The sequence below is a fragment of the Metarhizium robertsii genome (genome assembly GCF_000187425.2).
Source record: "Metarhizium robertsii ARSEF 23 chromosome Unknown MAA_Scf_59, whole genome shotgun sequence".
NCBI classification, from domain to species: domain Eukaryota; kingdom Fungi; phylum Ascomycota; class Sordariomycetes; order Hypocreales; family Clavicipitaceae; genus Metarhizium; species Metarhizium robertsii.
The window spans coordinates 1-13,069 of NW_011942203.1; the positions used below are offsets into that span (position 1 = coordinate 1).

General features: G+C 43.3%; 4 protein-coding genes across 4 annotated transcripts; 3 read left to right on the forward strand and 1 right to left on the reverse strand.

Annotated features, from left to right (window-relative positions):
* Nucleotides 1–3,588: 3,588 nt before the first annotated feature.
* Nucleotides 3,589–4,191, forward strand: MAA_11832 (uncharacterized protein; the record flags this gene model as incomplete). The annotated part of the gene is made up of 1 exon (XM_011413283.1): nucleotides 3,589–4,191. One exon carries the CDS (start codon nucleotides 3,589–3,591, stop codon nucleotides 4,189–4,191), a length of 603 nt encoding a protein of 200 aa, XP_011411585.1.
* A 2,077-nt stretch (nucleotides 4,192–6,268) lies between these two features.
* Nucleotides 6,269–7,521, forward strand: MAA_10530 (Tyrosinase; the record flags this gene model as incomplete). The annotated part of the gene is made up of 4 exons (XM_007828528.1): nucleotides 6,269–6,403; nucleotides 6,802–6,818; nucleotides 6,876–7,249; nucleotides 7,301–7,521. The coding sequence occupies 4 exons, from the start codon at nucleotides 6,269–6,271 to the stop codon at nucleotides 7,519–7,521; spliced, it is 747 nt and encodes a 248-aa protein (XP_007826719.1).
* Nucleotides 7,522–7,969: 448 nt separating this feature from the next.
* Nucleotides 7,970–8,928, reverse strand: MAA_10531 (Oxoglutarate/iron-dependent oxygenase; the record flags this gene model as incomplete). The annotated part of the gene is made up of 2 exons (XM_007828529.1): nucleotides 7,970–8,537; nucleotides 8,675–8,928. 2 exons carry the CDS (start codon nucleotides 8,926–8,928, stop codon nucleotides 7,970–7,972), a joined length of 822 nt encoding a protein of 273 aa, XP_007826720.1.
* Nucleotides 8,929–9,648: 720 nt separating this feature from the next.
* MAA_10532 (peptidase family M3) lies at nucleotides 9,649–12,171 on the forward strand (the record flags this gene model as incomplete). The annotated part of the gene is made up of 5 exons (XM_007828530.1): nucleotides 9,649–10,914; nucleotides 11,121–11,482; nucleotides 11,535–11,699; nucleotides 11,811–11,931; nucleotides 12,031–12,171. 5 exons carry the CDS (start codon nucleotides 9,649–9,651, stop codon nucleotides 12,169–12,171), a joined length of 2,055 nt encoding a protein of 684 aa, XP_007826721.1.
* Between the last annotated feature and the right edge of the window lie 898 nt (nucleotides 12,172–13,069).

Below are 13,069 nucleotides of genomic sequence, written 5' to 3' on the forward strand. Positions count from 1 at the left end.
TTTTAATATAATTATTATATTAATTTAAGCTTTACTTATAACTTTTTAACTTTAATTACTTAATTATAATTTATAATTTATTACTAATATAATACCTAACTACTTAGATTAATTGCCCTAGTTATTCTACTAATATAAATTATAACTAGTTTATCCCTTAGGAATCTTAGCCGTTATACTTTTAATTTAAGTAAATTTATAATTAAAGTAAGCTTAAATATAAAGGATAAGGCAAGGGATTAGGATCTGCGTACACTCTAGTACTTATAAATTAATAGATTTATGTATCAGGCCAAACGTAGTAAAATATGAAAATAAAGGTGCAAAGATAGATTGATAAGCTTGCGCTGGCATCCTAACTGCGGGGGGTACGGGGGGCCGCAGGTCCCTCGTAAGTTAACGTAGGGCTTGTTAGGTGGCCAAGTCTGAAGTGTGGGAACTGTAAACAGCTTAGCGTCTAGGCCCTCTAGGGATGTTCCCTCCGGGCGAAATAAAATGAGATGAGATGAGATGAGACGCTGCCGGCGCCCATGTACGGGGGCGCCTCTGTATTGGCCGCCGTATGGTATGGTTTGACCTCCCATACCATACCGGACCATTCCGATCACTGGTAATCAGGCAAACTAGAGGGCGAAGTTATGGTGTGTGATTTAGCTATCTATAATTCTCTGGTAGATGAACTGGGATACTGCTACACTTGGCTGGTCAATGAATTTCCTTGTCAATTCTGCCACTGTCAGGGTCAGAGGTAAGAGGAGTAGTTGGGCCATTAAGAACCCAACTTTCAGACCAACTGGGCCAGCATCCAGTATCTTGTGCAAGCTATTACGTTGATAAGCCATTTTGGACTCTGGCACTAGCTCGGAATGTGTCAAAAACTCTACCAAGCCATACAATCTATCTCCTATTATCCATAAAATCGGTCCATGGACTAAATACAGGGCAAATGAAAGTTTTTCAAGGTACTGCATGATGCGTGATTCGAAGACCTGTCGCAACGTTGAGATGAATCGCACGGAGCTTACAAAGAGCAATGCAGAGCAGAACAGATAGAACCATTTCCCATCTGACATACTGTCTGGCTTCAATAATGACAAGTGATACCAGCCATTGTGCGCGCTAAGGTTGTCGAAATGAGGCACTCCAGCTAGATAGATACTTAGCACAAGCAGCGGGTGGCAAAAACAACGGCGAGTCCATTGTATGCCTGCCCAAAATGGTGCTAAGTCGTCGACTGAATTCAGAAGATCTAGCTCTGCAAGCATGGTTCCTGCTATGAACTTTGCAAAATACCATCCATCTACCAGATATAGTAAATAGAGTAGAAGCAACATCTCAATGTATAACCGACGAGATGCGGAGCATTTTGAGAGCACTAGAAGTGTTGTATAGACAAAGTAAGATCCTTTTAGCTCCAAGGGGATAGTCCATAGATGATCTTGGAAGCTGAACCATCTATCAGTGTTTTCCGCAAACACAAAACTGTAAGTCCAGAACTCGTTACTCCATGATGAAAGATCCAAACGTAAGCTATCGCTCGATAACACACGAGGAACTGGAATGCCTATTATGTGGCAACCTGTGATATAAATGATTGTTGTGCCAATAAATAGAAGGAAGAGTCTTGGCCATCTCCTGAAAAATGCTGAAGACACTGTGTCGCCTAGTTCAACGAAGGTTGCGGTATGTATGAGCTTAATACACTTGATAGAAATAGTATATCCAGAGACAACGAAAAACATGGCCACGGCAAAGTGGCCGCCAGTGAAAAAACTCCGAATACCAGGCAATGTGACAAAATAATACTCGTTGTTGAAACCAAAAGCTGCCTCTAGAGCCTTTCTCAATGAATTGTGAAACCAGAGCTCGTGATGATGCCAATAAACCAATAGGGACGCGAATCCGCGAATGCCATCTAGGTGAGCGGTGGCTTTCGAGCGTGTAGCTCGATCAACGTGCATGTTGACTGATTTCTGACCTCGTGTACGGAGCTGTTTTCAAACCAAGCTGGTGATAAAAGTTTTCGTGCTGTGCAATACTAGCAAATGTGGACAAAAAAAAGTACCGCCACCTTATGCTCTGACAAAACTTGAGTTCACCTTAGACTTATCGTCGCTAATTCGACTTTTGATCACGCGCGCCAAGCAGAATGTATGCAACTTTCATCGATACCGTGTGTACAGTGTGTGTTTATTTTGCTTGTGAGAGTGCGAAATACTAAGTAGTGAGGCAGTGGAGAAAATGGCTTAAATCTTACCGCAGCAGCAAGTAAAGGGGGCGTGTATGTAAAGATTGACTTTGGTCTATCTGGAAATAGCTTCGTCAGGTGCAAAAGTAGCTTCTCTTGTAACATTGTATGTTCTTACTCGCGAATCGAATGCGGAGGCCTTATGTGTTCAGGCTCAATTAGTGGATAACCTAACTTTGGTGAGGCTAAGTGAGCATTCTTCTTGCCATCCATAAAGCTCTTCCAAATATTATGCACCTCCAAGCCAAGTGCCGTGCATTGAACTGATCTAACTGCATCGCAACTCTGAACTAACAAGTGTGTTAGTTAGGACTTCTTAATAGTAAAAGTACCGTATATTAAACTAATCTAACTATATTATAACTCTGAACTAACAAGTGTGCTAGTTAGGACTTCTTAACAGTAAAAGTACTGTGTATTAAACTAATCTAACTGTATTATAACTCTAAACTAATAAGTATATTAGTTAGGACTTCTTAACAATAAAAGTACCGTATATTAAACTAATCTAACTGTATTATAACTCTAAACTAATAAGTATATTAGTTAGGACTTCTTAATAGTAAAAGTGCCGTGCATTGAACTGATCCATCTGCATCGCAACTCTGAACCAATAAGTGTGTTGGCTACCGGTAGGGCTTCTTGACAGCAAAAAGTACTGTGTTGGAGTTGAAGCAAGTTGCAGTTGCTTGTTGGAAATGTCCCCCTTGGAGAGAAAGCTAAAGGATGAATTACAGAAACTCGATCTGGAACGCTAGGCACACTTGTCACATCTGGACACTCCCTAACAAAAAAAGTTGTCCAAGTGAGCAATTAGTCTTTATGCACTATCCAAGCACTGGATCCCGCTAACGTACTCTTCGCTATTAGAGGTTTGTCCCTGTCACGGCTAATATATACATATATAGAAAATCGTTGCTTTAAAATTATTGCCTTTCCAAGGTAACTTTCGATCTACGTTGCTTCATAACTATTCAGTGAGACAGCAGCCGGCACCATTTCATTACTTGACTCGATTGCCGACTTCAGCGCCGGAATGCTGGGCCTCTCATACCTCAATGGGCGCAATATTTTGCTTTTTGTGCTGCCATGCTTATTGGCTCTCACTAATGGATCCATTCTCTCATATATTCAACATGTACTCTCCGCTCATTTCAAAAAAGTTGATTTGTACCAGGGCCATATATCACCTAACATAGCGACACCTTCCGCTCTGCACTCGGTCCACCAGTATGAGGTTCAGGTCATATCGCAAGATCCACTTGTTCTTTACGTACACAACTTTTTGAGCCGTGAGGAAATAAGTCATGTTTTAGCGGCGAGGTAACATCCCATTAAATATGTATGATAGGGTGCTTCGTTCTGAACTGACACAATCCATTCTAAGCGAGGGGCATTTTGAGACTTCGAAAGTGTATCACGGAAAAAATGCTCATGTTGATTCTGATATCCGTGTTTCAGAATCCGCCATTCTTGAGCAGGATGAGGTAACCCGCCAAATTAGAAGGCGAGCGCGTCAATTCCGAGGTTGGCACGGCAACAAAACTGTTGCAATTCAACCTCTCAAGGTTCAACGCTATAGCGTAAATGGATACTACTCGGTTCATTACGATTGGGATGGTTACGTCACAGAAGGGAATCGTGTTGCAACTTTCATGATTTATCTTGTTGACTCGTGCACCGGTGGCGGTACCAACTTTCCAAGGCTTCGTCGCCCAGTTGACAGTCGATGGTGTAGTATCATAGAGTGTGAGGACGATGAGTATCCAGGGTTAACATTTAAGCCAATTGCAGGCTCAGCGGTATTCTGGGAGAATATGCATTCTAACGGAAGCTTTCATAGAGGAGTTCGACATGCTTCTTTGCCAGTCAAGTCTGGTGAAAAGGTTGGACTGAATATCTGGCTCTGGGACCATGCTTGGAGACCACCTCTCGTTGAATAGAACCATCCAAAGACACGAGGTCATACGGTTTCTCTCAGTCGAGTAACAGAAACAATAAATATTTTCACTCAACCATGAGCTTGGACTAAGTTTGCATGATTACTTAGCGCAGTATAGCCTTCAACTCAAAAGTCCCTCTATAAAAGCGTAATATTTCTGAGCTATTCAGACATTGTAGTCGTGTATTTACCTACCGCTGTAGCCTTTGCAACATTTACAGCGACCTATATCAAGCTTAAAGGAAGGACCAGCAACAAAGGACTTTTCCAAGGTGATCAAGACTCAAAGGAAAAGGATATTATCGAGTTATATGGTATTTTCTACCAAACAACTATAGAAATCATACATGGACTATATTTCCTCATTGGCGTCTAACATACGGAAAGGGGTAATTAAATCTTTTTCACTGTTGTTGTTACGACACCAAACTCGTAAATTAGATTATTCCTTCCAGATTTCCGGCCTCGACGAATTGTGCAACATTCTAGCGTTATATTCTCTATAAATGCCGTGCAAAAAAACTCCCTTTTCGCTGCGATAAAAGTAATGTCTCCTCGTTCATTTTAAGCTGACTCAGTCTTCAGTCAGAAGCTAAACTATGTAGTTTTATTGCGTCAAAAATTTGCTTAGTCCACATTTAAGTGACTGCTATGGCTTACAACGGCGAACAAATGTGTTGCAATAAGAACGGCAATTTGAGCAGATAACCCGCTGCGGGAGAATTCGTTATTGTTATTTCTAACGAAATCTGGAAGTTAAAGCTAGCCCGCTATCCACACAATAAGATTTTCTATTTTTAATTGCCATGTTTTTTTTTTTTTTTTTTTTCATTTTACTCGTCTCCGTTTCCCAATCCCTACCCCTCTCTTGTATTGTTTCCCCTCTCACTCCTCACGCAGCTACTAGCCGTTCAATGACAGATATGCCGCTCAGCTAAGGCCTCACATTCCCTCTAATGCCCCATTTCAAGTCATTGCTAAGTGAGGCATGGTCAAGTTTCTTCTATTCGTCCGCCTCATGAGCTTTAGGATCCCCCCCGTAGTTCGGTGAGTTGGGAGCTATAAAAAATCAGTGTTCGGTCATACTTCCAAAGTTTGAGTTACTCACGTCCACGGAAGTCGAGATTTGGGTCCCTCGCCTCTAAGTCAGAGAGCTTGACAATTCCTGGGGTAGCTTGAACAAGACTAACTCCAAGCAGAATGGCGGCAATAAAAGATTTGATAAAATACATTGTGTCGGGTGTCTAAGTCAAACTTGAGTTGCTTTATAGTTCTCTTAGAAGATAACGGATGGAGATGTTGATTGACCGAACAATTGAGGGAATCGTATGTCTATATAAGCTATTCCCGGCGGCAACTCGGCCATCTAGCGATGTTAGTCTGTGCCGTTTCATACCATTACATTCTCAGTTACCTCCTTCTAACCCCGGAAGTAGGACCAAAAAAAGATGTGTAATGAAATCCCGCGGATGAACTTTGTACTAATCCCGATTCGTGAGAAAGTTTGACTGTTGGTTGGAGCAAACGGTACGGCCTCGTGGCCAAATTGCAAACTTCCATTACATACCTCCATCACTTGATCCGAGAGCCAGACACTGATCTGCATCGGAGACCCCATTTATCTTCCGCAATTGGCAACTCCCGAAACCCGGGAGTCCCGCGATGAGACAATGCTGTTTCTATCCGCACCCTCCCAAGTCATTCATACACGCAACCTTGTTAGTTTCAATCTTCTTGCATTACAAAACTCGGTTCTTCCCTTATTAGCAGTCTCCGAGGGTGGGAACCTTTGCTTTACCCACCTACACCTACCTGCATAGTCTCAATTTTATGCATGGCCTTGGATTGGGATAACTGTTGGTGAGAAGAACATCGACACGGTGCCTCATTCTCAGCCCTCAAACCCACCCATCATACCCTTCTGCTTCGTCTTCCCCTTCTTGGCTACTAACCTTCTCGAATCTTATGCTTTGTTATCTATTATTCATTAAATACCTTTTGTCACAAATTCAAGAAAAAATTCATTAATAAACAGCAGTCACTATTTCAGTAACGTCTCCTACTCATTACATTTCAAAATGGCGCCGCACAAGTATAATTTGCTAAGGTCGCCGCGACCTGGAGAGTCGAGTGACGAAGAAGACAAAGTTGGTCTCGCCGTTTCAAATGATGCTGAGCTTGACGTCGTGAAGCAGTCGACCTCAAGCCGTTATGTAGGATATAGAACAGTCTTTATCTCACTTGGCGCCAGCATTCTTACTGCAGCACTATTGATTGTCATCTTGGTGTTTGGGCAGGCATCAGTCCCTGTCTGCCTATCTCAAAGAACCCGCCGTGAATGGAGGCAACTAAATGATACCGAAAAAGCACATTACATTCAAGCTGTGAAGTGTCTTCAAACTTTTCCTTCCCAAATAACAGGAATAGGCCGCCGCTCGGACGATTTTCCTTGGGTGCATCGCCACGTAGCGACATCAAGCAAGTGAACGTATACTTATTTTTTAAACTTTACGGAATCTGACCATTTACAGTCCATAACACAGCTATGTTTCTTCCATATCATCGATATCTGATCTATCTTTACGAGAAATCTCTACAAGATCTATGTCAGTGTAAAGACATTCTACCGTGAGTTCGACTTTTTAACCCACACGTGCTCGATTAGCTAACTGCAATCTCGCATAGATACTGGGACTGGGGACTTGATTGGGAAGATCCCACAAAATCTGCAATATGGGACCCAGTTACAGGATTTGGAGGTGACGGCGACCCCGAGGGTCCTGCTTCTGTAGGCTGGGGATCTTGCGTGAAAGACGGCCCATTTGCAGACTACGAGGTGTTATTTTATGATTTCATTCCTAAACTACACTGTCTATCTCGCGGTTTTGGTCGGTACTATAAGAAGCCTTTCCCCGGTGACGCTTTTGCACCAGCCGCTATCCAAGAGGTCCTTGATCAGCTGACGTTCTGGAATTTCACGAACGCAATCGAACTAGGGCCTCACGATGCTATTCCTAACAATATCTGTGGAGACTTTTTCTTCCTAGAAGCACCAAATGGTGAGTAGACAAGTGTACCCCGATGAGAAATCCGACTTATTTTTATGTTAGATCCAGTTTTCTTCCTTCATCATGCAAACCTCGATCGTCTATGGTGGACGTGGCAACAAAAGACGCAGGAGAGAATTTGGGAGTACAATGGCCTTGGAAACTCGTCTACGTTTCAATCTGCCTCTTTAGAAGACGTGTTGCATATGGAGGGATTAGGCCCAGATGTGAAGGTCAGAGACGTGATGCACACAAACTTCGGAATGTTCTGTTATGGTTATTAGAATATAACTGACTTGAAATCTATTGGCAACTTCTTGAAACCGCTGGCTATTTCACCTACTACAGAAAGGATTGTGTACTTAATTAATGATCTGATTTTGTACAGGCCCTGTTGCGACGGAAGAAGCTATTCATTAATTCAAGAAGTTCTTAATATAATTGTCGAACATGGAAAGGATCCGTCATCTAAGCCTCAGTGACTCCTTCATAATTGGACGCCTCCACTACTAGGCCTAGGAGGAATTTCCCCTAGCGTAGTTTGCTTGGTTTGGGGGAGTCCTCTATTCACGAATAATGACAACGGAGAGCAAACAGGCATGTATAATGAGAGTTAAGATTTTATTTTATTTCTTCGATGCAAAGGGATAGAGCCAAATTGTAACCTAGATTGTAGACGATTCTTGCGAAGCAAGCCACCAAGCTTCGTTGATGTCACGCTGCTTAAGTATATCAATGGCTCTCATCCGATGTTTTTTCCATAGCCGCAATGTCACCACCTATTATTGGAGTATCAGGATAGTAAAAGCTGAACATGTTTAGCCCTATCTTCACTCCAGAATGAACAGGTAAGCCAGCATGTAAAAGACGGCGGTCCCCTGTTCCATTGGACTGCATGTTGTTCCAGAAGAGGGCATTGCCCTTTTTAGGTTTGACGAGCAATCCTTTCCCGGATGGATCATCGGTTCTCGAGAATTTCCCCTCGTCGGCAATTGAGGACACGCCCATAACGTCCGGAAAGTAAGTCTCGCCACCAGTACAATCATCTCCGAGGTAAGCAAATATACTACCCAGGCGATTGTATTGCCTATGCGGGTTATGAGGTAGACCAGTTTCATTGGCCATCATATGAAACCAGTCGAAATGGTAACGAAACTGTTCATCTGCTGAGTAGCTGACAAGCTGCAGTGATTCGACGTCAATGTGTTGAATGTTGCCCAAAAGTGACTTCATGCGGTCATGAAGACATTTAGAAACGGGATCCGATGGAGGAACATGGGCGCTCTGCGATGATCGATAACTGCGATCGGCCATAGGTTTGAGGTCATCATTATATACCAGCGACTCAACTAATCTGGGCATACTATTAACCAGACTTGTGAGCGGAAGTTCTTCGGAGTGATAGTAATAAATTGTGTCTGAGTATCAAATACTTACTACTTTTCTACCAAGTAGTCTATCTCTGACATTTTTAAAAAGTCGTTGATGTAAAGCACTAGAGGGTCAACTGACATAATCTCAATACTATAGGTGTGGGTGCAGTCTAAAACTTGCGTTATCGAAGTCTGAGCAGCACCGTTCCACATCGTGTCGAGTCCTTGTAGAAGAGGATTGATGCTACTCTTTCCAGCAAGGGCTGCCAACAGCATAGTAAGGAACGACGACAGTAAGATAGTAGTCCTTGAGCACATAGTTTTCAGAGGTGCTCTGTTCTGCACCTGCGGGGTAGTTTAGTCCTGAGCAAAATACTCGTAAAGACACTTGGTTACTCGGTTTGGGTGTGGTGACGACTTGTGTACCTGTCTAGTGTTTTTATTGGATGCAGGATTTTCCATTGTTAGACAAGACCTCAAGTAGGCAAAATTTTGGTGACAGAAATTTTAGCAGCAGAGGGAAAATGGCATGACTAGTGTTGCAGTAAAGAGAGGGGCAGCTTGGTTCTTATGAAATTTAACATTAAAAGCTAATGTATTGGACAGTAATAAAAATGTTGGTGTTACAAGAAGGCTACCCGCCTGCATCGACTTACCAGTTCAGTTGCCTCCCCGTCTGATTATGGCAGCCCATCCCCTGTCTTTTCAACAAAAGTGCTGTGGACCTCGCTAGTGAGTCTCGGGGTGAGCGTATCAAACTAAACCAACATGCAAGATATGTACTATCAAGATTCGTGCAGGACAAGCACAGCCAACATGAATCTAAGCCCCGCAATTGTACACTGTGTTTATTAGTTTCCCGTCCCACAGGCTTCCCCGCGTTGGCAATTTCCTGTCACTCCCCCAGCAGCAGTTGAGAGCAACCAGGAATTTCTCAACGACTAATCAAATGCACAGAAATACCTAAAACAAATTTGGCCATTCCTGAACTGCTTTTCAATTTCGTTATATCCCAACATCCTCACAATACCAAAAGAAATGTCTCAACACCTTCCGCTACTTCCTAATCTAGCCGATATTACCAATATAGCTCAGCGACACGTCGCAGAGCATCGTATTGTTATCGATACTATCATGTCAGAAGTAACCATCGTGACCGCCTGTTTCAGTAACGTTATGGCACCAATAGCCGAACTTGAAAACAAGCAATCCGGCGAGAAAGCTACTATTGCAGCGCTACGTTTTGCGGCTATGGAAAAAGCTATGCAACACGCTGTGGAAGAGGCTGAAAAAATTTGGCTTGATTACAATGCTGAAGTTGATAAAAACACAACCCTTTTCAACTTGCTCTGGGCTGTGAAAAGCAAGAACGAACAACTGAACCACGAGTCCCAGAGGTTGCTAGATCGCTTCTTGATGAGATATACCGATTGTGGACACGGGTCGCTTGATAATGACGGCATTCAAGAATGGCACAGCACTAATCAAGAGATCGAAGCGTTGTGTACTCAATTCAACCAAAATGTTCGAGAATTCGACGGCAACTCTTGCGGTGTATTCTTCACTGATGATGAACTCGAAGGTATTCCGCAATACGAGCTTGAGGACTACCAGATCGGATTGGATGGCAGACGACGGATACCATTACGATGGGGCCTATATGTCTCTGTCTTACGATTTGCACGAAACTCAGAGACAAGAAAACGTTTCCAACTCGCCTGGGGACAGCGATTGCCTGAGAATATTCATCTTTTTAAGCGCATAGCTTTGTTACGACACAAGAATGCACGTCTTCGGGGATACAAAAGCCACGCAGCCTCTCGCTTGCCCTATCGAATGGCTGTGTCAACAGAATGGGTAGACAGTCTTCTCGAAGAACTAAGTGTTGTCATGATAGCCGAGGGGAAAAAACGCTTTGAGCTCATAGAAAGAACTAAAATCCGGAACACTGCCACTAACGACATAACTGAATCGAATAATATGGGATCTTGGGATGTCGCCTATTATAATCGTATTCTAAATGAAGAATACGCTTCGGTCAATCAAGAAAAGATCATGGAATATTTTCCATTTCATCACACATTCAACACTTTGCTTGAACTTTTCGCCACTTATTTGCAGTTACGATTTGAGAAGTTGCCGGCAGAACAATTGGATGGCCATATATGGTGTCCCGACGTTGAAGTTTGGAGGCTTTGGGACGAACGACCCGAAACTAAGGGGATGCCTATTGGTTATCTTTACGCAGATCTGCTGGGGCGTCCACACAAGTACAAAGGAAATCAGGCAGTGAACCTCCAGCCAGTATGGTTACCGACTCTACTTTTAGTTTTACTTCTCGATCTTATGTATGCTTCGCAGTCAGATTCTAATCCACTTCAGGGCTATCTCAAAAACGACGGGACTAGAGTTCTTCCGGTTACCACATTAATGTGCAATTTTTCAGCACGCATTCTAAATGGATGTATGCTGTTAAAGCATTCCCAAGTCGTAACGCTATTTCATGGTAGGCAATTCATTTTGGGTCATTAGATTGTAAAGTCAAATCGTCTAACCCGTTGCTACGTGTAGAACTTGGTCACTGTATGCATGATCTATTGGCCAAGACAAGATACGCTAAGTTCCACGGATATGAAGTTTGCGTTGAGTTTGGAGAAGCAATTGCAACAATGTTAGAAAATTGGTGCTGGATGAAAGACGTTTTGAAAGACATTTGCTACCACTTCACCGCTTTAGATCTCAAATACGAGGAAGCATGGGTCAAGGAGAACCCAAATGTTCCTATCCCGCCGGCAGAAATACCCGATGAGTTATTGGAGGGTCTCATGGAAACTCGTCGAGACTCTAGGCTTGACAGATGCTTAAGCCAGCTGTGAGTCCTCTCGGCAACATCGCTTTCTACATTTCACTGACCCTTTATTCAGCTGCGATGCCAAATTCGACCTTGCGGTTCATAATCCTTCCACCGATAAGGCCCTAGCAGAACTAGATGAAGTTAAATTATTTGTTGATCTTTACGAAAGGTTCTATTTTACAAGAAGACCAGAACCATGCTATCTCCATGCAACATTTAGTCACTTGGTTTCCGGGTATGATGCAGGCTATTACGCTTATATTTGGTAAATTCTTTTCTTATCCTGCTCAGACTGTGCTGAGTCCCTTCTGCAACTTAACTACAGAAAGACGCTAACACATATTAGTGCTAGTGTCTTTGCTCAAAATATATTTGAGAAAGTGTTTGCAAAGGATTACCAGTGCAAGACTTCTTGGAATCGCTTCCGGACGGAGTTACTAGAACATGGCGGTAGCCGTGATGAGCGAGTAATGTTGGAGAAATTTCTTGGATCTGCGCCAAGCACTTTTGCCCTCTTTCGGAGTTTAAATATCCCTTATTCAGCTACAGAAACTCTCCCCAAATAGAAACGATACCAGTCGGGATGTTACGAAACTCCAATTGAGAAGGTCCCAAAAACGATGAGCGACTTGATTTTCTCACCGGAGGGAGGTGTTGCTTCCACCGCCGTCTTGAGCGGCCTGCGAATGGCTTCAAACAGTGGCTGAAACAGACCTCACGTGAGGAGGCCTCAACACCAATTCAGGCGTGCGTTATCCATAGCTAGATGAATTCAACATGCATCAATCAACCAGTTACGAGTACCCCAAGTCCCGTGATAATTATCACTGAATCGAAGCCTTGCGCTTCCAACACTCTCGCTTCCCTAGCTTTCCGCTCTCGCGTGTGGTCAACAGAAACCGCAACGTTAGGCATGGTGATATTGTTTGATGGTAAAGGAATATGAACAGTTAACTGAAGTGAGAATGAAAATCCGCATCGAATGACCGTGAAAAAGCGTCACTCACTCACCAGGTGAGGACGGACGTCCCTGGGTGGCCCGCTTGACGTTACCATTGCCCCTGAACACCTGATCATTGGCCTCTACATTTATAACGATTCGCAAAAGCTTTTATCGCTATCAATGATACCTTGTTGTCAACAAGCTTATCTGGATTCATTGTGTGATGATGGCGGGTGAGGACTTTGATGATTGGCGGCCAGCCGAAATTGCGTGTGATGAATGAAATATTGAGTTCACCATGCACTTTCGACTCCAGCACAGCTGAGATTTCTCAACCGAAAAAATTGCTAGAATAGCAATTAAATTAGTCACAGAATTCGAAACAACAAGGCACTGAGGTAGGATGCTACATGTACGTGACTCAAGCCGGTGTGAACCGTTCAGCCTACCCTAAGCAAGAATCTCATCACGTAGCGCAACCAATACTCCACCTTCCCCTGTATTTTTACTTTCTTGGCACGTAGGTGTTAAGGAAGTACATATATTTTACAAAGAAAACTCTAACAATTGATCCAAAACACCTTTTCCTGCGCTTCCGCGCAGCCCACGGCGGCGGCAATGGCAACTGCCACGACCAGTCTGCCCGACGTCCCAGTCCCTTT